Source organism: Lepisma saccharinum, chromosome 22 (assembly GCF_977018435.1).
Source record: "Lepisma saccharinum chromosome 22, izLepSacc3.1, whole genome shotgun sequence".
Lineage (NCBI taxonomy): Eukaryota > Metazoa > Arthropoda > Insecta > Zygentoma > Lepismatidae > Lepisma > Lepisma saccharinum.
The window spans coordinates 16271749-16298886 of record NC_139250.1 but is presented as its reverse complement, the minus strand read 5'-3'; the positions used below and the strand labels follow the sequence as shown (position 1 = coordinate 16298886).

The following is a 27138-nucleotide window of genomic DNA, read 5'->3' as shown; positions in this document are numbered from 1 at the left end:
ACTATTTCTGATGGTCTCTAGTAACATGGACATTGAATGAAAATGGATTGCACTAATAAAAATAGAGAAATCTTGGAACTTGTGTGGTGGGCAGAGAGATTTGGTTTCTCACGCTTGAACGTCCAACTGTGAAAGAAAATTATACCGTCAGTCATTTTGTGAACATTTTATGTGTTTTCAATGGATATGTGATTTGTGGTTCCCATCTTCCAGCCTTTCCTTATTCCCTTTGAACTATATAACACTGATAAAGGGTCACATGCGCTAGCTGTTCATTCTATTGTGTTCATGTGTGTAATTTTGTTTGAGGTTAGTAATATAATATGCAAACTCTGTATTTCTCAACGTTTTAACGAATGTGATTTTACATGCCTAAACCACATACGAGGGCAGAGTGAAAAGTTTTGAGCCTCGCATGGAAGGAATGATGATGCTAGGTAGTTAAAATTGTGGAGGATGTAAGGTTTGAGTTTTAGGATACTCTGTGCGAACTTTTATGAAATTCACATGTTTTCTTCTATTTTTTTGTCAGGTGGAAAATGAATGAAGTGTCAGAGAAGAGTGATTCGGTACCTCTGTCGGCAAGGCCTCACTGCGCAGGCTGCTTTGGTCGAGTGTGGCTTCACCGCACTTCCCCATCCACCTTATTCCCCCGACCTGGCACTTCGAGGACGTCACTTCCACACGGACGAAGGTGGTAATTCAGAGGTGCGAGACTCGGGACAAATCATTCTACCAGGACTGTAAACAAACTGCAGCACAGAATGCATAAGTGCATTCATCTGGGGGGTGATTATAGAGATTATCTAGAGAAATCATAATGAGAAACTGTAGCTCAAACACCCCTTCCCTGTGAGGCTCAAAACTTTTCACTCTCCGGTTTGCTTTCGTTGTTGTATTTGCGAGTTTCATAGTGTCGATTTCCGTGGCGTAGTGGTTAGCGCAGCACCTACGACGCCAGGGGTCCCGGGTTGGAATTCCGACCTGGGCATGGGTGTCCTTTGTGAGTGTCCCTTCAACAATTTCATCATATCACTCATCCTTTATCTTCGCGATTAGCCAAAAGTGGAAGGAAACTGAAGTAGAATAAACCAAATCAACAACAGCCGTAAGTCTATTTTCTGTCGCAGATATCTAGTAAACAGCTCGAGTATAGAATAGGAACATTCACTTAACTTAGTGTTTTTTTCGAAAACCTTTTGGAAAAGGTCTGTTGTCACAGGCGTGACCTTAAAAAGACTAGTGACTTTTGTTAATTGCTGCTATTCGGATGTTACGAAATTATCATTTTTACAAAATTGGAATTTTTGGGTTTTCAAAATCTGGATTTTTTTTAAAAAAGTGAATGCTAGTGTTCCGTAATTTCTTCAATTTTTAAAAATATTTTGATTCTTCTTTATAAATAATATTGGACATTTGTAATTTGGTTTCATCAGAAAATTTCTCGTTTTGCAAATTGTATTTTGAAAAATCGGATTTTTTAAAAAAAAATAAATGATAATTTTAGAGCTTTTGCAGTTTCATATTTATTAGCTTCATTTATGTCAATACAAGTGAGAACTCGTGTGTTTCCACAAATTTAATACAAGACAACCGTAGAACATACAGAGTATGCATATGTGTTTGCTGTGTGTTATAATTACATACTTCTTGATGCACTGACTTAATATTGTTTAATTTATTTTCTTTTAATTTTTCAGTGTCCAGCGTGCTGATCATAGTGATCGTGGTGGCTGTCGTCCTTACACTCGGCATCATCACGTGTGTGGTGAGCCACTACAGGATGGGGGCCCGGTCGTGGAGTGAAAGGTGTGTGCGCACGAACCCACCTCGCCCACGGGAAGACCAACCCGCCTCCACCACCCCGGTAAGCCTTTTCTCTGTTACTTTACTTATTAAGCAGTTTCCCAAACGTTCACTGTCCTCGGTTGTGTTCGGCTCACGTCGTTCACTTTCGTGTCCCAAAGTGCCGAACGGCGCTCGCGAATGCCGAATTATTCCATATTGTCATACGTTGTACAGTTCTTTCTAGCACACCAGCCCTCCAAGTGTATCCTGTGCTCCCTTTGGGCCTACCTAGTCACGAAAGTGAGCAAGCGCATTGAACGGTTGGCTCACGATATATCTTTCGATGGTTCCGATCTGAGCATTGGTGTACCGTCGTTGATGTGTGTTCACAATTTTCAGCAATTCATAATTCATTTTCATCGTCGTGACTAGGGACAAAGAGAACTAAAACTAATTCAGGCGCAAGTTGTGGACTTGTGATACTTGGCAACTTCTTGAAGTCCAGACAATTTGGCAACTCCTAAGGAATCAGACTGCCACTTCTCAGGCACTACCATCCTATTGAAATGAAGAATTTATATCTATTAATTTTTTTATTTTTAATTTCAATCTCTGGGCTTCATACAACCTAGCTAGCTAGCCTAGAATATACGCTCCTGATATGTACGTATATCGCGGAAGGGGTAAGTTTATTTGTACAGTAAACGCCAAATACAGGGTGTTCATAAAGTCCAGGTACAATTACAGAAAAAAACATAGCTCGGAAATTACATGCAATAGATTGAAAAATGAGCTACAACTCTCCACGTTTATATGCCATACACCTGAATGTGCGCCCCTCTAGGTGCTCTCAGAACATCAAGGCGGTAATCCACTTCTGCTCATACATGCCCCACCATATCACCAGTAACAGTTAGGGTACTCTCCGTTATTCTTCTTCGAAGAGTGGCAACATCTGGAACAGGAGTGCGGTAAACATATCCCCAGAAGGAGAAATCCAAGGGTGTGATATCAGGAGAGCGCGGTCGCCAGGGAATAGGTCATTTGGTTGCAAAGTCTGAGTGATTTGTACTCAGCATACCACAGCACACATTGTCCTTTCTCTTGTAGTGTTGTCATTTTGGTCAATCACACCTGCAACAAAAGTAAACAAACAAACCGTCATTTTGCAATCAACAGCATTGTTCTATTCCATGTAGTTTCCGAGCTATTTTTTTGTAATGGTACCGGGATTTTATGAACACCCTGTATAATAGTAGGTTCAATTTATGATCATCACAGTGTGGAAAATAGAGTGAATGAAAACTGTGGTGGACAATTCGCCTACTATTTCTTTTGCCATTGGGTGTACCAACCTTTCCTGTAATATATATTAGGCTTCAGAACAGCTTACCCTAAATTAAAATCATCAGTGCGCTACTGCATAGTGCTATCGAACCCTGAAATAACCCGTTCTTATCCATTCTTAGTGCATTGAGAACGTTAATTATAGAATTTCGCAAAATCCACACCTCAGCAACCCGGTGAGGCACATGGTGGTTCGGATCCCATTTGGAACTGTAGTTCCAGTCCCTAGTAGTCCATATTAGTGCATAAAGTGGACTTAAACTTCAAATACCTTCCAAATCATACCTCAGTAGTCACAATTTTTTGATTGAGAATTGTAAGATGGAAGCATTTCCTTTAACATTTTTGCTAGCATAAATGCTATGTACATGCTTCCAAAAATCTTATAGCATATAGTACTTTTACACCAAGCATTTCATGGAACATTTCGGTTAGCTTTTATGATTAGAATGTATAATACATACAGCACGAAAGGCACGTCGAGTTACACAATCTATGCTGAGTGCACAGTGTTTACAATTGAAGCAACAAAAATATTCTTCCATACGTGTACAGTAAATGTTGTAAAGTATGTACTTAAGCAGCGCCATTGTTTTGTACCTAATAACGGTTTATACGAAACGTTATTCCTCTCGGTTGAATAGTTATCGCATTTTAAAAATGTGAAGTGATACGTTGTTCACATCTCACGCGGCCGCCATTACAACTGCACTCGTGACCTAGATTTCGCGTCTGATTGGTTATGCTACGAAAAATGCTACGGAAATATGACTGGTTCATGAAATACGTCATGGCATCTGAAATGCCAAGATTTTTCACTTTATGCGGTAGCATTTTGGTCATAGCATAAATGTTAAGGAAAATGCTTGCGTCTAAAGCGGACCTTAGAAGGTTGCAAATTCTAATTCACACGTGCCTGCGTTCTCAGATAAACTTGTACTTTTCCTTCAGCCACTAACTAGTAGTGCGTGATACGTGTCCTGTAATGTCGGGCACTCTCTCCACCTCCTGTCGTTGATATGTTAGCGATAAGAGTATGTGGGCTACGTAAAATGTGCAAGCCTGTCACACAGCTGTGGCCATGAGTTTCGACCCTATGGCTGGCTAGCTTCTAGCTCAGCACCGGAAAGCTTGGAAGAACCTGGAAACAAAGTCGAGAATAACAGCATAATCTGTGAAAGTTCATTCTCGAACGGCAGCCCAGTATTTCATCGCAGAAATCCGTTTTGATATATCTGAAAAGCTAATTTATTTGCTTATGATAGTAAACTCGTGACGTTCCAGTTGATATAGTCTAAAATTAAGTATTGCTTGTTCCGGTGTGATATAAAATTGGTTATTTGTTTGCATATACAAAACTTTGGCAAAACAAGGTCAGATGAATGTAGTGTCACAACTATTCTATTCTCGTACTTGTAATACCAGACTTTTATGTTCGGAAGAGAAGTAAGATGGAAGAGTGACCTTGAACGGCTTCTACTCGTGGAACGCATGCAACTTAATAGACGACAATTTTGTGCCTCTCTTCTAAATTGTATAAATTATTTCGACTGTATCTATATTTTAATACATACTCATTCTCCGAATATACGATTTTCGTACAATTGTTAATATTACCACTAGTTTCATGTTTAACGTTGAGTCTTAGTATTTTTCGAAGATTAAGGTTTAAGTCTTAGTACTTTTCGAAGATTAAGGTTAGAGTCCCAATATATTTCGGAAGATTAAGGGTTTGAGTCAGTATTTTTCGAAGATTAAGGTTTAAGTCTTGGTATTTTTTGAAGATTAAGGTTTAAGTCTTGGTATTTTTTGAAGATTAAGGTTTAAGTCTTGGTATTTTTTGAAGATTAAGGTTTAAGTCTTGGTATTTTTCGAAGATTAAGGTTTAAGTCTTGGTATTTTTCGAAGATTAAGGTTAGAGTCTCAATATATTTCGGAAGATTAAGGGTTTGAGTCAGTATTTTTCGAAGATTAAGGTTTAAGTCTTAGATTTTTTTTGAAGATTAACTCTTAGTATTTTTCGAAGATTAAGGTTTAAGTCTTAGTATTTTTCGAAGATAAGGTTTGAGTCTTAGTACTTTTCGATTGATTGATTTAGTTTATTTTACTTAGCTTTTTGTGCCTCTTGGCTAATTTGCGAAGATGGGGATGAGTGATGAAATGATGAACGGACATTCACAAACAACCAAGCCCGAGCGGGATTCGAACCCAGGACCCTTGGCGTCGCAGCGCGATGTGCTAACCACTCGGCCACAGGGTCCGGCTTAGTACTTTTCGAAGATTAAGGTTTGAGTCTCAATATATTTCGGAAGATTAGGGGTTTGAGTCAGTATTTTTTTCTAAGAGCCTAAAGTGTGACCACCTTTGTATAATTAAAGAACGATTGCATTCCTAAGTATGCATTAAGGAAGAGTATCCAGTATTGTCGAATAGGAAAGGTGGAAAGTAAGGTTCATGAGCACTTAGTACGGACGATCGATGCATCGTTCAAGCAGAGGTACCGTGTTGTCGTTGGGCAGGATCGGAGAAAGTACTCTGTTGCATATTGCATGCGCGGTCGAAAGAAACTTTTTTTTTATCTTTTCGCTCGATATGGATTGTTGCAACACCCCGGCAATTAATAAAAAGTTTCTTGAGAATGACGTTATATTGTGACGTCAGCAGGTCGCTTTAGAAGTTGTCGATAGCAAACTTCACACCGATTGGCTCGACAATGTGAAATTGTTTTTAAGTATGGAAGGCATTGTCCCATATCAGTGAACTAGCTGGTTGAACTTTATTTTGTGTCCCACCCTGTCAGTTTTCGACGTCACAGGAATTACAATAAACAACAGATATGGATTGACTTTGTCATGTACTGTCTTATCGAATTTGAAGTATCCAGGGCGTCTTATTAACCCAGAGAGGATAATTTGCCTTTGTATTCGTCAATCAAGGCAGTTTTTTCCCCCGAATTCGCCAGAAGTGTAGTGACGTGCACTTTATACACTGGCTTCTTGAGTTGTTTGGGTGACAGTTGGTTGCGAACGTAACCATTACACACACTTCAATCAAGAATTATTACAGGGAGCATGGCTTAACATTACTGGGAAATTGCAAATCACAAACTACAATTTTCCGTTGTTAAAAGTACGCACAAATAACAAAAACTCATCCAAAATCTAATTAACTCACTCTCTTCACCCTATCCAATATTTACTTTTAATAAAGGCTTATCCAATAGTAATAATTCGTCGACCATTTCGGTTCAATGTGCACATTAAACTACTAACACACCAACGATTTTCCACATCGCCAGACGGACCATATATTTTCTTACGCTAGGACCAATTGTTCGTTCATCCAGCACCTTCGTGGCGGAGTGGTTAGAACAGCGCGCTACGATACCAGGCAATTTTCATCATATTGTTCCTCATCCTCACCGTCGCGATAAGCCAAAAGTGACCGGAAAGCAACGTGAGATAACCTAATTCAATCAAACAGTATTGATTCTGATTCATCCAGCATATACAGGGTGAACAGAAACTATAGGGACAAACTTCAGGAGGTGATTCCTGACAGGTAAAGGAACAAAAAAATTCATATGCAATAAAGCAATTTGTACCGGTACACATTACATGGCATGACTTTCATCCATATTACAACAGGTGTTCAAAGTGGCCTCAATGGGATGCAATGCAAGCGTCCACTCGTCGCATCATGGATTGCCTAACTTGTTCGAATGTTCCAGCCTGTACCCGAATAGCGTCACAGGCTACACGGACACGCTGTTCAAGGGTCTGCACATGAGGAAGTGGCTAAGTATACACAACACTTTTCAGATGCCCCCACAAGTAAAAATCAAGGGGGTTAAACCGTCCGGTTCGGCCTCCTCGTCCGATCCATCTTCTGGGGAAGATGTTGTTGAGGTGTTGACGAAGAATAATGCGAAAGTGGGCTGGCGTTCCATCATACATCTGCCACATTACCTGTCGTATTGCCAAAGGCACATTCTGAAGCAAAAGAGGCAGAGTGTTCTGCAGGAATTCCAGATACGTCTACCCGTTAAGGCGTTGTGGAAGAGCAGATGGTCCAAGTAGATGGTCGCCAATAATCCCTGCCCAAATATAGATGCTGAACCGTTGCTGATGAGACGATTCAACCATTCCTCGAGGATTGGCTGTAGCTCACAGATGACATTGTGTAGATTGACAATGCCATCTCTACCAAAGGTCGCTTCATCGGTGAAGAGGACTGACGACATAAATCTCAATATGGTGGTTGCCTGTTGCAAAAGCCAGCGACAAAACCGTTCCCTTGGAGTAAAATCCGCTGGTGATAATCCCTGCACACGTTTCAGGTGATAGGGATAGTAGCGGTTTTCATGCAGGATACACAACATCGTTGCTTGGCTTACACCATGCTGGCGGGCCACTTGCCTGGAGCTTGTATTGGGGTTGTTCTCAATATCGTGTAGCACATGTTCCTCCAGATCTGGTGTACGCACATGCCGCGGCCGCCCTCCATGTTCGCCTGTATGAAAGGCCCCAGTGGTGCTGTCTGTTCCGGTACATGGCTCGATAAATCCGTGCGGCCTCTCTACCGTTTCCATCTATTTGACCGTATACGAAAACCATCTCGGCTTGTTCCTGGTATGAATAACGAACCATGTTGTTTCGACGTAGCTCCAATCACACAATCTGCAACACAAAAAAGCACACGGCGAGTGTTGTTATGAGAGGATGATATCGTTGTTCAGTGTCATCTACCTTGGCAAATCTGCGTTTCCGGACATATGTTATGAACTTTTTTGTTCCTTTTCCTGTCAGGAATCACCTCCTGAAGTTTGTCCCTATAGTTTCTGTTCACCCTGTATACTGTATCAGGACTATCGGAACTTAACTAGTATTAATTGATTCTCAATTATGAAGGACATTATTTTTAGAATATTATATCACTGTCTACTCCCTAGTCACTAGAAGTGCAGTTGCATTGTTATTTTGTTGCCACTGGTGTACGCAGGATTTTATTTCGGGGGGGGGGGGGGCTGGAATTCTGATGGTGGATACATAGTTGCCTTAGTGGGGAAAACACATTAAAATATTTCATAATTAGTATCTTTAGTCTTAGTTTTAAAAGTTGACCGAAGGCAAATTGGTAATGGGGACACTTTAAGACGGTTTTCAGTTACCACCTTGGTTTTTCCCGAGCTCACTGCTCTCATTTCAAAATTCAGTTTTCTCGACTTCGGGAATGGCTGTAGCCCCCATCAGCTGCCCACTGCCTACGCCAATGTGGCGTGTAACTTGATTTCCACGAAGTGCATTTTGCAAACTAACGAGGCTCTGGCGTGTGCACCCATGGCCAGTATAGTATAATCAATCCTTTATGGGACTTTTGTTGGCTTGTTGTCCGTATGTGTTTGTCCCTTCATCCATCAATTTCATTATTCATCCACATCTTGGTAATTAGCCAAAAGTGGCAGAAACTAGAAGTAAAAGAAATCAAATCAAGTATGTTGTAGTGGATGATTTCACCCTACAGATTTGCATAAAGCTGACAAATCAGTATTGTATAATATGAACGTAACGCCTTTTGAGCGCACTTGCATTTGGTTGCAAGCAAATATCCTTGGCTCCAAGGAGTCTTGTGGCCTTGTTATCACTCCGCAGCCTTCGTTACTGTATTCCCTCACGAGTGAAAGCGACCCAGAAATAGGTCCCAACCCCCCCTCCCGCACCGCTTTTAATACCTTGTAATGCACGTTGACGTAAAAGCTACGAGATTGTCTTGCTTATCCAATTCTTCCACGGTTACCTTGCATTTCTACCTGTCCGTGCATTTCCATATGCTTGCAACGTTGCCAGGTCATGAATTGGGATTGTGGCTCTCTCTTGATTTGGATAACACCGACTGTCGTCAAGCAGAGCCATCTGTGTTAGGAAAGAAAAACACGAGCGCCTGTTTTCAGGTGCAAGAAACATCCCTACTGTCGGACTTGCAACGGTAAAAACTTGGTGCACTAACATAGCTGCGATAAAAATTATCACTATTGTCATTTGCTGCAAGGGCTGGACCCTCTGCTGTGTCGTGTATTTAATGTTCTTTTAAGGCGAGGAGATACAGTTACGCATCATGTGTGCATTTATTTTAATATCGTCGGAATGGGCAATGCTACTGAAGAAAAACGTGGGGGTACAAGAGAGAGTGAATATCTCCACATGTGGCAGGTCGAAGCGTTTTTCAAAGTTGATTATTAAGCTAGATACCACCTGTAAAAATATGACGAATAAGAATTTTCGGAATCCCATGTATTCCTTATGGGGAATCAACTTCAACATCAAGTTACGGCTAATCAAATGGGAATTTCGACTTTTCTGCTGGGCAATCACTTCTTCAAACTGCTCTCTTCCCGTTGATATCATTTTCTATTCCATCGGAAGTTTGATATTCCCAAGATAACAAATCAAAAAATACTTCCATATGCCCAATGCATTTCTCCTTGCCTCCTGGCAGTGTTGCCAAACCTGATACGCTTAAAAGAGCTAAATTTCACCTTAAATGGAGTTAAAACTGACTTTTAAGGAGCTAGATTTACGAAGTGCTTCCTAGAGTAATGTTAGTTGTCAAACGGTTAGGGCGCTGCTATTACCGTTAACTCTAAATTGATGACAATTTATTCTTGGTTTTTTCCATCTAGATCATCACCCATCTCATGGTCGTATGAAATCGAAAATAAAGGATTCCCTGATAACAATATTATGCCAATTTCACGTCAACACGGCGCTATAAAAAAGTAGCTGGGGATATAAGAGGGGATGGGGCGACGCAGCCAATATAACAATATCACGTCACGTGCAAAATATATAATCGTGGCAAAAGCTGGTCTATGTGGGCCGGAACCCGTGATGGTATAGTGAGTCACGGGGGCGGGCGCCCCAGTTCACAGCCAAACGAGTGCACGAAAGATCTGGCTCCAAGAGAGCTAAGTTGGCAACACTGACTCTGAGGGAAAAGCCGCGCGGAAACTGTCTCGCATGCTCGTGCCTATCAGAGTTTAACCTTGCCAAACTGTTTTTCATCCATGTTGGGAGATGACCATAGTGTTTTAATAAATGTTTTCGCTTTTTTGAGAAGAGCGGACCTCTGCGAGGAAGTTTTTAGCCCCTCCTTACCTTTTTAATGTGTCGTGTTTGACCTCTTTGACAAGGCAGACGGTCAGATCTATCGAGAGATAAAACATCCAGCTGGTAGGTGTTTCTAAGTACAGTGGTTTCCAACGGATGTAGAATGAACAGAAGTCCGAGGTTTCAGGTTCGAATCCTGATCAAGGCATTGACGCATCATCGAGTTTCTCCCATTATTCATTCTCATCGTCGCAGTTTACACATGAGTCAGAAAAGCGGCGTGAAATGATCAAATTGGAAAGGGAAAAGACAAACGGGAACAAATATTCACTTAACTACAGTATATATATATATATATATATATATATATATATATATATATATATATATATATATATATATCATACTCTTGTTACATATAATAATATGTATAAAATATTAATCAAGAACTTTACTACTCGTCAACTGGATCTAACATCCTTTTTCGTTATTGAATAAATATTCAATTCTTTATCTTTCTGACATAATGTTGCTTGCCAGGACAGTTGTTCTTATACAAATTTTGGCGAATTTCATTATACTTTAGCTACATAATGAATACGTGCTGTTATATCTCTATTGGTAAACCGTCTTGTTACCTATTCATGTAGCCGACCTCCACAGCGGAGTGGTTAGCGCTACGACGCCAGGGATCCTGGATTCTAATCACGGCTTGTGCATGGGTGTTTTCATCTTAACACTTATCCTCATCGTCGCGAGTAGCCAAAGGGGACAGAATAGCATTTCTAAAAATAACAAAAAATGAAATGAAATCAACGTATTCATGCTGTAATAACAATACGGTGTTAATTAATTAACATATTATCACCGCCGTGTCTGCTTACGGGGCACTATCCCCCCTCCCCTATTTGCAGTGCGTTTGTTTACACATCGGGGCGACGTCAGTTTCGTGCGCTAACCGCTTGGGGAGTACGTTTGTACGACGTACGTAAGGTGCCTTGCCTATCGCAGCGGCAGATGCGCGGCCGAAGTCACTGAACGAGGACGCCCCGGCTATTCTTGTCGCCTGCCAGAGTGAGGCAAAATTTCTTCGCGTGCGTCGGACGGGGGAGAGAGAAGGCTTGCAGCCTGGTTGGTTAGGAGAGAGAGAGAGAGAGAGAGAGAGCTTGCAGCGCATAATCGGCCCAAACTGGCCTTGCCATGGGGCATGAATGTGTTCATCGTTACTTTGCCTGGCTTCTCGTGGCTGTAGTGGCAATGTTGCCAATGATAAGGATTGAGGCAGGAGAATGAATATATTATTATTATTAGAGAACGGATTGTAGGACACATTTTGTTGCACCTTTTCGCGAGATTAGCACTTTTATCCTCTCTTAGATGTTCCAGCACCTTTTCCTTTCTTTTCTTTCATGTTTTGTTAAAAAATTGGACAGAAACATAAACGATTTTCACACTTCTTGAGCAGCAGGGGCGGCGCGAGGGGTCCCTTTAATTTTCTTCCGCACCACGTTCAACTGAAAATACTAACCCTTAGAGTGTAATATTATGTCGATGTCGTCATATTGACCGCCGAATGTTAGATACTGAAGTAAGACCGTTATTATTGTATGCAGCGGACAAGCACTTCAAGAGAATTGTTGTTGAATTGATGTTTTAAGTCCACTTTATGCACAGTAAGGCTAATCGGTACTGGACCTACAGTTTGAAGTGGAATCCGAACCACTATGTGCCCCCACCGGGTATCGAACCCGGGACCCCTTGATTGCAAGGCGAAGATACTGGCACTTTTAAGAGAGAGTGCATATATATTATATGCTTTTCTGTACTGGCGGCAGCCTCTATGAAGATCAGGGCAGTTTTTTCCGCTCTTGTAAGCATTATGATTTTTTTCTTTTTGTTTCTTCAAGTGGTATGTTTGTGGTTTTCGATAATTGCCTATAACTTAATGTGAGTTATGTTTTTCTTGTTCTTTATTGCATTGCTGATAAACGGTTTATTTTCAGCGTACTTGTTCTTCCTCACACTGGAGCAAAAAATTCAGCTGCTTTTAATTTAATTTCAGTCAGTAATTTATGTTAATCAGTGGCGGCCCGCTTTTTGCTATTTTTGCTCCCGCACTATACTAGAGTTGACGAGCTGTATCTTTGCGGGTGAACCCTGCCCAAGCACGGCTGCGCAGTAGCAAGGGGGAGGAGCTACCGGCTGCGCGTCATTATCCTTGCGTTCTGTCCTTGCTGTCGACCACCCAAAGGGCGAGAAGGTGGCAACTACATAAACGTATCTCTCTCGCACTCTGCGCGGAGTAGCCAAGGCACCCGCAAAGATATAGCTGTTGGGCAGCTACATAAAATGCTATAGTCTCATTTTGTAGAGCAGAACGAGAGCTTTAAAGTGGTATAATATAATCATTGCTGGCCCAGTAGTTCCAGGGGCGCCGTCGCCTTGTAAACGAGGGATCCTGGGTTCGATAAAGTGGATTTAAAACACGAACTCAATCAACCCAATAGTTCCCAAGATAATGTAGCGGTCCGCGCGCATTATATACTGAAGGCGCAGAGAAAGAAGGCATTGAATAAAAACCCTTTTCAGCACTTTCTTTTTTGCAACTTTTTGGAAGAAAAAAAAACATTTTCAGAACTTTTTTTTTTCATTTCCCGACCACAATTTTGTATCTTAAAATCCTTTCCCTAATTATTATTGAACATCGTCTTATTTTGTGTGTGTATGCTATGTTATTGCAGACCAACGAGGCTCTAGCGTCTGAACCTATAGCTTCCTCAGGACTGTGTTGTCCTATGTGCTGACTGCCTCAGATTTTACTAGCTATAGGTATTTTAGTCATCACAGACAGTTCAGTTCTAGATCGTCCATTGAGTGAATTGGTTTCTAAAATTGAATTCGGAAGTTTTTAACGGGTATTTATTTTGTCGTTAGAGGTCTGTCCTCTGAGACGGGCCAATATACCATTTCCTGAAGGGCCGGCCGTATGCTGGGAGCGCACAAACAAAAGGCTGCGTGCGCTTGTGGTTAAAAATGGGTGTGTTCCGAAAGTCTTAACGAAACGAACGAATCGAACGAAAGTAACTGGCCTCGTGAACCTGGTGAAACCAGTTATTTTTCAGACTTACTGGACGATCTAGACGAAAGCGCAGGCGCAGCGTCTTGTTTATACAAATTTTCCGCATGGCGTCCAGCGGAAGGCATGTCCTTCTGGCAGAAATAAACTCTGCTGTGAACATTATTACTTATTTTAATCACATTGTAAGAAGAGTTATGGCAAACTCATCTTGCGCATGTTGCTTCATATCGCTCTCTGTTGCAATTATAATACATTTTCCGAACTAGTGCAGTTTGAACCATCAGCACGCGCGTTGTCTGCAAGCAGCAGACGATTCTCACCGAACAAACCAGCCTACTGGCCCGTGCGTTCGATGAATCTCGTTCTTGCACGGAATGCGACTTTTGGGACAGCATAACGAACCTTACGAAACGCACGGAAGCTCTTATATGACGGCCAGTTACCATAACTCGTTTAACGCGTTAAACTCGTGCGACTTTCGGAACGGGCCTAATGTATACCACGAGCGCACAAAATCCATGGCGATGTTGCCACGTTGTGTCAACTGTTTTTGCCTTTCAAGGGACCCCGGCTGGGTCCTTATATGTTGACATATTATGTATCATATATTATGTGAATTGTTATATTCATAACACTCTATACCATTTAAATAACCTCACTATCTCATAAAGAATTTGGCCTCGTAAGACGGGCAATGTCACTGCAGAAGGAGGAAGACACCAGCAGACCCCCAGACACAGTCGAAGCTAACCTAACCTAACCATTACACAATCATAGATGTGGCAACGCAGCATTGGATGATGTGCGCTAGTGGACTGCACCCGTTCTGAAGTGCCCACAATACCATCCATTCACTATTTTGTACGCCAGAGTTATGAGTTTTTCGTACAGCGTACACTTAATTCAGTATCGTGCCCAAGGGGTGCCCTCCTCTTTGGCCCGGTATTCGTGAAAGTAGAACGTCAAAGGCTGCAAAAGATGGCAAAATGAGGGCTGAAACGAGTATACGTGACCTCCCCCCCTTTTTTTCGAAAATCCTGAGCACGCCACTAACTTGATTCAACTCTTTGATGGATTGATTCGGTTTATTTTACTTAGCTTTTCTTCCACTTTTGGCTAATGATGAAGATAAGGCGATATTATGAAATCGATGAAGTGACATTCAGAAAGAACGCCCAATCGAACCCGGGACCCCTCCATCTTTCGTTTTCCCTTCCCGCTTCCCCTCTTTCTTCTTTCTAAAGGGAAAATAGAAAGAAGGAAGGAAACTGGCATCGTAGCGCGCTGTGATTAAGTTCTGTTAAAATGCGCCCAAGTATTGGAAAAACGTTCCCCAGTTCTTTGTCACATAGCAGTTCAAAAAGTTGGTTAGCTTTTAAGTCCACCCTGGATAGGGTAATCGAGACTGGACCTACAGTTTATCGTGTAATCAGATCCACTGTGCTGTGTGTGTACCCGTTATCGAACCCAGGGCCCCTTGGTTACAAAGCTACAGCGTTATCATTACGCAGTCGGGGAACTCCAGGAAAATCTTCTGAAATAAACGTTAAAAGAAAAACCGTGCTATGGGAGGCACATACATGGGGAATGTGGATGGAGGTGATGGGATCAGCACCACGCTCCGGGTTCGATACATAGTGGTTCGGAATTCCACTATAAACTGTAGGTCCATTCCCAATTAGCCATACTGTGGATAAAGTGGACTTAAAACACCAAATCGATCAAAACCACGCTCCGGCCGCTTTTATCCCCAGGGTTTCCTCTAGGTTCGCATTTATTTGCGGCTGTGTGAACCCCAGAGACACTTTATGCGTGGACAAGGCTAGAAATCGAACCCAAGTCTCCCGTCTAGACTACAGCGGCTTTCAAAAGAAACGTTTTTTTTTTGGATGAGTGATCTGGAATCGTATTTTTTGGAACCTTCTGTATTGTTGAAAGATCTGTAAATTACTTCGTAAACATTCAATAAGGGCTGCAGAGACAAAGTCCAGAGAGGAACATGGATGACCTTACGACCAGGGAACAGATTTATTTATGTATGAAGCTGAAATCAGTTATATTTAGTATTATCTTGCGCATCATGGCATGTAGACATAAAAAAATCAGTCTTTATTTTCCATATTTACACATTTTAGTTTTTACATATTATTTCTATATTTCAGAACATTTCTCAACATATACTCCATATTTGCGCAACAACTAGATACATGTCCCCGAGTGACAACAATAGCTTGCTTTTGCTTTATTTTAATTTGCTTTTTGTGCCACTTTTGGCTAATTTGCGAAGATGGAGATGAGTGATGACATGATGAAATTGATGAATAGACAATCACAAACATCCATGCCCAGACCAGGATTCGAGCCCGGCACCGCTGGCGTCGTAGCGCGATGTGCTAACCACTCCGCCACAGGGAGCGGCCTGACAACTATAAAGAATAAGTGGCGGTCTTATAAAGAGACGACAGAAGGAAATTCTCGTTCGAACACTTACAACAAAATTTTGTTATTCATTGTTTAATGTTTTACAATTTGAAGTCCATATTTAACTCCATAATTTGGTGAAAATAACTGTACATATTTAGTACATTTTACTACATATATATCCATTCCCTGCTTATGACTATAGAATATTTTGTAAGATATTCGCCAGGAAGAAGTAGTGAGCTGGTGCGTTGTCGTGCAGCCGCATTTTAAGCCTGGATTACGCAGGTTATCGTCGATCCGCGTCGGATTGTATTGTGTTCATACGCCCTGCCCCTTTAGGTTTGCATTTGGAACGTTTCTATGCAGAGTTGTCACAAACACGCTCTTTCTAAGGATCCATATTACTTCTGAAATGCGGCGTACGATCTAAACAATATTCTTAATATATTCATATAAAAATCCAGTTTCTATGTGTATGACGAACGTAAGTGATATCCGTAAGGAGTCTATCTGTCATGTGCGAAGTACGCCTTGTTCAAAGTTCAAAGTTTGAACGCAGTATCATTTTATCAGAGAAAACTTAATCATTAGTACAAAATGCAAGACGAATGTTTATTATATTGATATCCCCCTTTTTTCTTTCATAAATCGATCCATCTATGATGGTTGGTGTAAAAATCATTACATTTACCGACAAAGCTCTGAATCTATGGCCTTCGGCACTGAGACAGATAAGACGAACTTATTGTTATTCTGACTTAACCCGATCTTTGATAGACTTTGTAATGAGTGCTAATGTTGTATATTCATTGTTATGTTAATCAAATAGTTACAAAGGTGAAGACGCACAAGATATATGTTGAAGTGGGATGCAGAGGAAAATCAGTGTTAATTTTCACAACCATAAACCAAAATGCATGAATTACATGTTTTACTAAACTTGTTATTTTCGCCCGATCCTCCCAACTGTCCGTCATTCCTGTTGGGAGATGACAGTGGTCGCTTCCAGTGTCAGGAAGTTTTTACTAGTTTATGCTTAGTTTTTGATGTGGTGTTTGTTTTGTGCAAACCTCTTCGCACTTTTTAACTTTTCTGGAGAGGCTTCTTATACCCCTTGTTTTAACATTTTAAGTAGGCATTTTAGATATTTAGGATGTTTCCCCCTGTGCAAAATGGCCATATATGCCGACACTCTCACAAATTTTAAATCAATCAATCAATCAATCCTTAACAGATGGGCGAGATTAGGTCAGAATTAAATTTATTAAAATTGTGGTGTTGAACATGTTTGTTAGGGGGGGGAAAGGTCACATGCAACAATTTTTAGAATATTGACGGTCAGAGCTATTATAATCATGACCCTCTAAACCTGGTCATGATACAAGGCTGGTCATTCTCTCCCAATTAAAATTCACACTTCTGTAAAACTTTGTTTCTTCCCTCCTGTTCTTCCCAGAAGTATAGGATGGTTATGAATTATTGAGCGTATTTGATATATTAATTTAATAAAACAAAACGCACTAGTGAAGCAACCTTTTGTCGCAAATGATAGAGCAGCTGTAAGAGTTTGTCGAGAACGACCGGTGGCACCATGGTGTCAAGGTAAGGAACCTCAGTACGAAGATGGCTACCGTTCAAGAAGAAGCAATGTGCGTTCTTTGGTTCCGTGAAACCGAATCTGCAAGAACTGTTCAAAGATGTACAGTTGGGTACAAGCGTAATCCTCCTAGTAAGGACTGCCTAAAATGTTGGTATCCGCAATTTAAGGACAGAAAGTGTGTTACATGGCAGACCACGGTCTCCGAAGATGTGGATCGAGTGAGAGACACACACATTTACAAGCCCGGGTAAAGCTACTCATCGCACGTGTTTTAAACAAAGCTGTTCAACAAGGTCTATTACAGACAACGAACTAAATGTGAATACATTACTTTTTTAGTTTTTAATTCATCTTTGAAAGTGTGCTGATAATTTATAATCACCCTGCACAATCATATGCAGTGGTTTGATAAAAGTCAGTAATGAAACTGTTACATTTGAAAACTGCATAAATTTTATCATAAGAATAAGATAAAATCCTTAAACGGCAACATTCATTATCTTCAAAAGTTTGAAATGGCGGTGTTCTTATGATTTTCTGCTGAGCTTGACGCCATGCAGTGAGATTTTCTACATTACAATGCTATTGGTAACAGAAGACTCCAACCCTGCAGACAAGTATTATCTGGATAAATCTCGTTACAAGAAAGGAAAAAAAATCAATCTCGAGAAGAACAATGCCTTATGACGTCATGTTCGCAGATGCATTGAAAATGCCCTTGTCAGAGTAGACAGTACACTGTATGGTACGTATTTTTTTTTTTGCGTGTGGTGCAGTGCACAAGGCTGGTACCGTACTAAAAACGTGGCGCAGTGTATTGAAATGTTGGAAGCAACCGTGTGGTGTACGTGCCTTGGTCCGTAGTAAGTTCTCGAATATTTTTTTTCTTGTACATCTTAAAAGAAATCGCAACTTTTTAAAAATATATATTTTAACAGCTGTATTAAACCTTTAACTTAATCCCCCCGAGACAGTTAATTCACTGCGATATTCATAAAACCATACATGCAGGATACGGTTGCTACACTAGGAAGTTTTTATTAGCTTTTTCAGAATTCCGAAAGAGATCATCAGTGTAATCTCGAGATTAGACCAAAACATTTTTTTTTTTTCACTGGTAGAGCAATTTCATAATGTCATATTTAACAGGGAACATGTTACAGAAGTGGTGGTGGGGGTGATTTTGCAGTGTGCTGTGGAATCCAGCACGTTCACTAAACGCTGACGCTGTTCTGTGCGAGGAGCTCTGTGACGTGGGCAGGGTAAGCGCAGTGACATGCGTTGTAGCCAGCGTCCGCGCAGAAGAGCTAGAAGCGTCGAGTGGGAGGAGCTTTCTCCGTGATGTCAAGACGAGGTGCGCACTGGCATGCGCTGTAAGCTTGCGTCTGCGCAGAAGAGCGAGAAGCGTCGAACTGTTCTGCGAGGCGAGTGGGAGTTGCGCAATGACATGCACTGTAGCCTCGAACACCTGAATAGAAGTAGCAAACAGCGGCTTGTGATAATGTTTTCATAAGATGCGACTAGAGGATGTTATCAGTTCCACAGTTCGGCAACAGTAAAATCTCTCCTCTGTTTTACGTGCATGAAGATACAGTTATTATACCTTTGCAGTAGGATTTAAATTGTTCGTCTAGAGTGAGCTTGAGGGATGTATTTCCTCAGTTGATAAACTATGTGTGCACCTTCCAAAATCTACTATGGCATAAACACATGAATTGAACTGAGCATGATCCCTTGCTCGCACACATGTGCACTTATCTATACGTTAGCTCATCTCCCTTGCACGTGATTGTCACAGAATGACGTGTGTGGTTTTCTGAAGGCTAGTGCATGCTCGCCTTCCCCCCCCCCCCCAGAGCAGGATCTGCTTAAGAAAGAAAGCGGAAAAGGGGGGAGGGGGTCGAAAGTAAACACACGCCTGTGTCAAGAGTATAAAGTACCAGGTCAAAGGTTTTTGTGGAAGGCCAAATCTAGCAGTGCTGTTTCAAAACAACAACGTAATGGAAATTATTTGATTTGTTTTATTTTCTTTTAAGGTTGAGTGTGGTGAACCTTGCGAATTCAATATTTTTAGCACTTTGCTCCCCATTCATGATATCTTATGTCATGTGCTTGACAGAAAAGAGCAGGGGAGGGGGAGAGAGTGCAGTTTTCTCATTATGCATTAGGTGAGAGTAATGGTGCGTTCAGCAATATTACTGAACAACTATAAATAGAGTAGCATTGGGGGTGGGGGTGGGGGATATCCAAAACTTCAGTGCGGAAGTAATTGCCCACGGGTTGGATTCCCGGGTAAGCGTTTATATTGAAATGTTTCGGATCTATCTTTGTGTTAGGAATGGTACAGAGTTGACTAAAAATCGAGCCGAGACCCAGACAATAGGCCTACCCTTCGAGACTTGGATATGTTTTTGAAAGTTTACCTGAACCTTTCTTTAGCAAGAGACACCAGATGGACACCCTATCGCATTGGCACACTTGTTATGTCCACTTTATGATCAGATAGAGTAATCGGGACTGAAGCTACTTTTTAAAGTCTGATCCGAAACACTGAACGAACCCAGGACGCCTCGATTACAAGACGACAGCATTACCACTGTGCCATCGGGGAGACCTTGGTCCACGTATCAAGGAAACTGATAACTGTTAACATCATGGAAGAAACGCGCCACTGTTGGCAGTTAGTAACGCCCATAGTTGCTATTTCCACGTGGGTTTTGTAAATGTGCTCCTACGCTGTAAAAGGTAGACTTAAGAAATTACGGTGTAAGGACGTCAATTTCTGCTGCCAAAACTGCCAATGATTTTGATTTAGCGTCGCATTTCTGCCACTTTTTACCTTACTATTTTAAGCAAAATAAATGCCTGAACTTCCGGGTCCTAATCATCACATTGTAGGAAACGGACTCGGTGAAAATGGACAGTTCTTTTGCCGTTGACTGTACCAAGCCCACGGCAACCACTTCTCTTGACTTGGAAATTCAGTTCGCGAAGGGCGTATCCAATCTGGAAGCGTCGGGTATCGAACTAACGAGCCACGAGAGGGAGCGACAGGTTCGCCTCTCCCAGTGCGGAGCTTTCTCTTGTCAGATGCGATCATAATTCAGAGGACGAGTCCCCTATTATGGGGCCCCAGAACTGCATGCAGCCTTATCCATCTGCGGAGGAAGTTCTTTTTAGTCCCATTTTTCCAGGAGGAAGGGGCAGGAATGAGATAAAAACAACTGCGCAGTTCGAGGTCGTAGCAAACAGCGGAGTCGCATTACGAGAAGTTAGCCCCGAATTGACACACCAGCAGCTGCAAGTAAGGGGAGGAATTATCGGAACAGAAATCCAGGAAAATCTTTTGAGAAGCCCTGTGCCGATTGCGATAAATGGAACGTCCGAACTAGCAAACTGTAAAGAATAAACAGATAAGCAAGAGAAAGTGGAAATAATAATATTAATGAAATTATACTATGTACTCTGAATGTGAAGAAAATTTTATTAAGGATGTTGATCCTGAAAGGGAAGAATCACAAGATTCAAATTATGTTGAGAAACCCGAATCTGCACCATCGGAGTTCCCCCCCTAAATAACGACTGTATTACCGGACTTTCTTTTCAAAACGAGCGACTGGACCGATGGGAGTTTCTTCTCAAAAGTAGCGACTGGACCGTCAGAGTTTCTTCTCAAAAGTAGCGACTGGACCGTCGGAGTTTCTTCTCAAAAGTAGCGACTGGACCGTCGGAGTTTCTTCTCAAAAGTAGCGACTGGACCGTCGGAGTTTCTTCTCAAAAGTAGCGACCGAACCGTCGGAGTTTCTTCTCAAAAGTAGCGACTGGACCGTCAGAGTTTCTTCTCAAAAGTAGCGACTGGACCGTCAGAGTTTCTTCTCAAAAGTAGCGACTGGACCGTCAGAGTTTCTTCTCAAAAGTAGCGACTGGACCGTCAGTTTCTTCTCAAAAGTAGCGACTGGACCGTGGGAGTTTCTTCTCAAAAGTAGCGAACGGACCGTCAGAGTTTCTTCTCAAAAGTAGCGAACGGACCGTCAGAGTTTCTTCTCAAAAGTACCGAGGGAGTGTCTTTGCCAAGGTAGCGACTGGACCGTCGGAGTTTCTTTCACAATTAGTGACTGTACCGGGCCGGAGCTCCTTTTGAAACGAGTTATTTTTCGAAAGAAACTTTAACTGGATTATTTTTAAACTCAACTTGGCTGAGAATAGCTAACCACAACGAATTAATGAAACATATTGTTGAATCTGTGACTTAGAAACGTAGAAGTTTTCATTCCATGTTGCGACTTTGTCGGAAAATCGCATGGGATCTAGTCCAAATTTGATAGTAACTGTCGTCCTTGCACATGGACCGTCCCATCTTATTTACCACTCTTCTAATAACTGCCCTGTCTCCCAATTTCTGAATGAAGAGGAGGAGACTCATAAAAGCCGCGTAGGAGGTAAAGTGCATGCATAAATGTTTGTGTTGCGTGGCAAAATGAGACAGTAAAGAAAAGGGGGCGACACGAATATGAAATCTTGTGCATTTTATGTAACATAAAATTGGCGGTTTTCCCTTCATCCTTTGGTGTTATCCTCATCCCCCGTCCAGGCCCTTACATCAAGGGAGAAAGATTACTCTTGTAACTCCATACGTTTCACTTATCAGAGCTCTGCAATAACCGAATTTGAATTTCCTCGCTTTATCTCCGTTTTATGGCCCTTTATTCCAAATTGAGGTTTTGCCTTCCGCGAGACGAGTTTGGTGTAAATGTTTTGCTGTGAATCTGGCAGCGGGGAACTTATATAATTTGCTTAAGGCGGGAGATAATTTTTGATGCTCGAAACCGCATAGGAATGGACAGTAATGGTAATATATTCATGCTCTTCTTGCAAAGGCTGATTTATCCCACACTCTCCGTGTACTCTTTTTATTTTGGTTCCTTTAAGTTTCGGGGGTTTCCTTTCAGAAACTAACGACTGTACGGTGTTTCCTCCCAGGAACGAAGCATTGAACGGTGTTTCCTCCCAGGAACGAAGCATTGAACGGTGTTTCCTCCCAGGAACGAAGCATTGAACGTTGGTTCCTCCCAGGAACGAAGCATTGAACGTTGGTTCCTCCCAGGAACGAAGCATTGAACGTTGGTTCCTCCCAGGAACGAAGCATTGAACGTTGGTTCCTCCCAGGAACGAAGCATTGAACGTTGGTTCCTCCCAGGAACGAAGCATTGAACGTTGGTTCCTCCCAGGAACGAAGCATTGAACGTTGGTTCCTCCCAGGAACGAAGCATTGAACGTTGGTTCCTCCCAGGAACGAAGCATTGAACGTTGGTTCCTCCCAGGAACGAAGCATTGAACGTTGGTTCCTCCCAGGAACGAAGCATTGAACGTTGGTTCCTCCCAGGAACGAAGCATTGAACGTTGGTTCCTCCCAGGAACGAAGCATTGAACGTTGGTTCCTCCCAGGAACGAAGCATTGAACGTTGGTTCCTCCCAGGAACGAAGCATTGAACGTTGGTTCCTCCCAGGAACGAAGCATTGAACGTTGGTTCCTCCCAGGAACGAAGCATTGAACGTTGGTTCCTCCCAGGAACGAAGCATTGAACGGTGTTTCCTCCCAGGAACGAAGCATTGAACGGTGTTTCCTCCCAGGAACGAAGCATTGAACGGTGTTTCCTCCCAGGAACGAAGCATTGAACGTTGGTTCCTCCCAGGAACGAAGCATTGAACGTTGGTTCCTCCCAGGAACGAAGCATTGAACGTTGGTTCCTCCCAGGAACGAAGCATTGAACGTTGGTTCCTCCCAGGAACGAAGCATTGAACGTTGGTTCCTCCCAGGAACGAAGCATTGAACGTTGGTTCCTCCCAGGAACGAAGCATTGAACGTTGGTTCCTCCCAGGAACGAAGCATTGAACGGTGTTTCCTCCCAGGAACGAAGCATTGAACGTTGGTTCCTCCCAGGAACGAAGCATTGAACGTTGGTTCCTCCCAGGAACGAAGCATTGAACGTTGGTTCCTCCCAGGAACGAAGCATTGAACGTTGGTTCCTCCCAGGAACGAAGCATTGAACGTTGGTTCCTCCCAGGAACGAAGCATTGAACGTTGGTTCCTCCCAGGAACGAAGCATTGAACGTTGGTTCCTCCCAGGAACGAAGCATTGAACGTTGGTTCCTCCCAGGAACGAAGCATTGAACGTTGGTTCCTCCCAGGAACGAAGCATTGAACGTTGGTTCCTCCCAGGAACGAAGCATTGAACGGTGTTTCCTCCCAGGAACGAAGCATTGAACGGAGGTTTCTTTCAGTATCCTTGTAGTAACCTGGTTGGATAATATTTATGGAAGCCAGTGGAAGCTTGATAAATAAATACCACCGAGAGACGTCAAGACTGTGGAGCGTTGGATGGAAGTTTTCCCACGGTTACTCTTCGTGTGGTGTTAAAGATCCAAAGAGCAGAAATTCCCAAATTCTTTCCCACACTTTATCTTTTATGTTGCGGCATTTCTGATCTTTCACAGATGATGGTCCAAGTTGTGCAAAAGTTTTATTTTCACCGCTGTGGTTGCGTAAGGAGCTGATATGATTTATTCTTCTGAACACTTGCTTTTGTTCATTGTGGACACATATAGTAGTCGACATTCCGAAGAAGCTACAATAGAACCTACATTCGATGATCGGTTAACGAACGGGTCCTTGGGGGTGGAAGATCGGGTGACCAAAGGGTCTCGGGGTGGAAAATCGGGTGACGAATGGGGGTCTGGGTGGAAGATCGGGTGACGAACGGGTGTTTGGGGTGGAAGATCGGGTGACGAACGGGTCTCTGGAGTGGAGGATCGGGTGACGAACTGGTCTCTGGGGTGGAGGATCGCTTGACGAACGGGTCTCGGGACCGAAGATGGGTTAGATTCAAGTACTGTATTTTGTATTATGTTTAATCTACCATCCCTACATACGCACTTAAACAGCAAAATTCCTATGACGGAGTGGGGCAATGTTGCAATTGGATGGTGGGTGGGGATGCGTACGCAATTACATATATATTCTCCATGATTAGAAAATTAAACCCTCAGTTTTCCCGTTAAGTGTAAGCATTTTCATGTAATAGATTGAAGTAGGGGCTGTGCATTTTTTTGTGTGCGTGTATTTACCAGTTCGCCGACTGTGGGTGCAACAACCGGCGAGTATCTTGAAGGCCCAGATAGTTCGAAGTCGCCGCCGCGAAATTAATTTTTTCGGCTACCGAAACTGCAGGGTTGTGATCGTGGCTGTGCGTTCACCTTGGAGGGATTCCATCAGCCGTGCCTGGCCACTGCGGCGCCACCAGGGTTAGCGGGGGTCAAGGCCCCGACACGGAAGTGCACGGTGGATCTGCGTACTCGCACACTACCCGTCGTACGCAACCATGGGGCGACTCCAAGCAGAGAACCGGTGTCTCGGTTGCTTCCCAGTCGAGGATCATCCGCCTATACAGGTCGGAATTGGGAGAAAAAAAAGGGAACTGAAAAAAGCATAGGATATAAGAGAAATGAAGGGAAGAGAGAATGTTCCAGCCTCCAAATAAATTAGTATATTCGTAAACTCTTTATCATGATATTCATATATTTGGAAGAAATCGTAAATGTTTTCAATAGGGATCTTAGTAGGCTTGGAGTAGTTAGTACAGCACGCTACGTCGCCAGGCGTCCGAGGTTCGAACCCCAGCCAGCCGAATGGGTATCACAACGAGCTATGATTCTAGTAGTCCCGAGTTTAAATCATGGCCTGGGCATAGGTGTTCTTTGTGAGTGTACCTTCATCAATTTCATCCTCATCGTCGTGATTATCCAGAAGTTGCAGAAAAGCGACACTAAATAACAAAAAAAAAAAGCAAGTTTTCTTCACGAATATCTCATCTCAAACAACTTGAAACAATAAACAGTTGTTATGAACCATTCACATGCAGCCAGAAGAAAATAATTCTAACAGTTCCGTAAGACTTAACAACATACCCACAGTCACTTCAAGAATACATTACATCTACCTGTATAAGGCATTCCGTGAGAACAAATTGTCTCCCATTACATCATAGGCTTAATATGCCTCCCCGATGGCGCAGTGGTAGAGTCGTCGCCTTGTAATCAAGGGGTACCGGGTTCGATACCCGGTGGAGGCACTCAGTGGTTCGGATTTCACTTTAAACTATAGGTACAATCCCGATTAGCCTTACTGTGCATAAAGTGGACTTAAAACACCAACTCAATCAAAAAATCGTAGGCTTAAGTTCCGGTCAGAGGTCAGTCAGTAGCCGAGGCACCAGATCATCCTTCCCCAGAGACTTAGTAATCCCCAAACCCTGCAAGAACAAATTTTGGTCAGAAGTAGTTTTCTCCCACCTAGCAGCGGTAACATGCAATTTTCTTCCCTATGAAGGTCGAACTCAGTACCAGCAAAGCGCTGTTCTGCCGTCTTCTACGCTCACATATCTGTAAATTCAAAGCTCTCAGTAAATATTGTTTCAGCACACTTTCAACACTTTCATATAAAATATTCATCCTCATCCCATGGATGACGTGCACGTACAGTCAATTCTAAGGTGACCAATCGTCCCTTTTTTGAGTCTGTCCTTATATTTTTTGAACGTAAAAACGGGACGCCAAAGTGTCCCTTTTTGTGACATGGAAATACAACAACAATAAAATTTCTCTACTTTTACCATGAACTATGGCATTGTTAGTTAGAAGTTATTTGACTTTTCGATGTCAACAATGTGCCATATTCCATCTTTCTTAAAATATTGGAGTTTCTTCGAAATTTATGTCCCTATTAAACGAGTATTTTTGTACAGTCACGGACAGTTCTGGGTTGTAATGAATGCATTGACTTTCAATGGAATCATTACAACGCAGCAGTGTCCGTGTAGTACATGAATGGTTTCGTACAAGTAACAAGAATACTCCTTCAGTACAAACTTTGAAAGCTATATTGATTAATAAGGTGAACTTCAATCACGGGTGTGTAAACTTTTACAAAATGTTATATGAAAAGGATGTACTGAAGAAGCTCCATTCATGTGATTTATTTACACAGAATTTATTAACTAACTCACTCTCTACCTTTTTAAAGCTGAAGGTTTATGGCTGCTGCGACACAAGCATTCCTTCGATCTGTTCCTATCCTGGGCTGGATCAATCCAATTTTTTCCATCCTTACCGATTTCCTTTAGGTCCATCTCAACGTTATCCTTCCATCTTCACCTTGGCCTTCGTACAGGTCTCTTACCATCAGGTCTCCCAACAAGAGCTCTTCTTTCTTCTCCCATTGTTGTCACATGGCCTGCCCACCTAAGTCTTCTTGATTTAATAATTCTAATATGTGGACAGGAATACAATTTTTTCATTTAGTTAGTTTTCAGACAAGTATTTAGGACAAAAAAAGTTTTTTTATTAAAATGTGTACATTTCTTCAGAAAGATAATGAAAAATATCCCGTTTTGTTTTGAAGATCTGGTCGCCGTAGTCACTTCCATATACACTGTCGAACGGGTTTCATTGTCAAGGTGTGAATCCACATAATTTCATCCCCAAACAAGATAACGTGGACTAACATTCGTGTAGGATTACTACATCAACGTTACTGCATGATTCCGGGACAGTGCAGCGCAAGGAGAGCGCCGCATAGCTCTTCCGAGATAATCTCTGAATGTCGGGCATGATGCCAGGCGCTCCAAACGCCTACTTGTCCCCCACCTTTGTGGCCTTGGCGGTATCCAGGAGGATTGTCGTGACATCTTTCCAATCTCCCCCCCCCCCCCCGGTGTACCTTGAATGTCACTTTTGAC

The 27138-nt window shown here is 42.3% G+C and overlaps 1 protein-coding gene across 6 annotated transcripts in view; it reads left to right on the top strand.

The window, feature by feature from the left end:
• Positions 1 to 27138, top strand: part of LOC146004782 (uncharacterized) — a 336182-nt gene that overhangs the window by 253543 nt on the left and 55501 nt on the right. For all 6 annotated transcript variants that reach the window (XM_083143803.1, XM_083143805.1, XM_083143806.1 and 3 more), the window contains one exon: positions 1701 to 1867. In XM_083143803.1, the coding sequence (XP_082999929.1) occupies positions 1701 to 1867 (167 nt within the window). The remainder of the gene's footprint in view (positions 1 to 1700; positions 1868 to 27138) is intronic.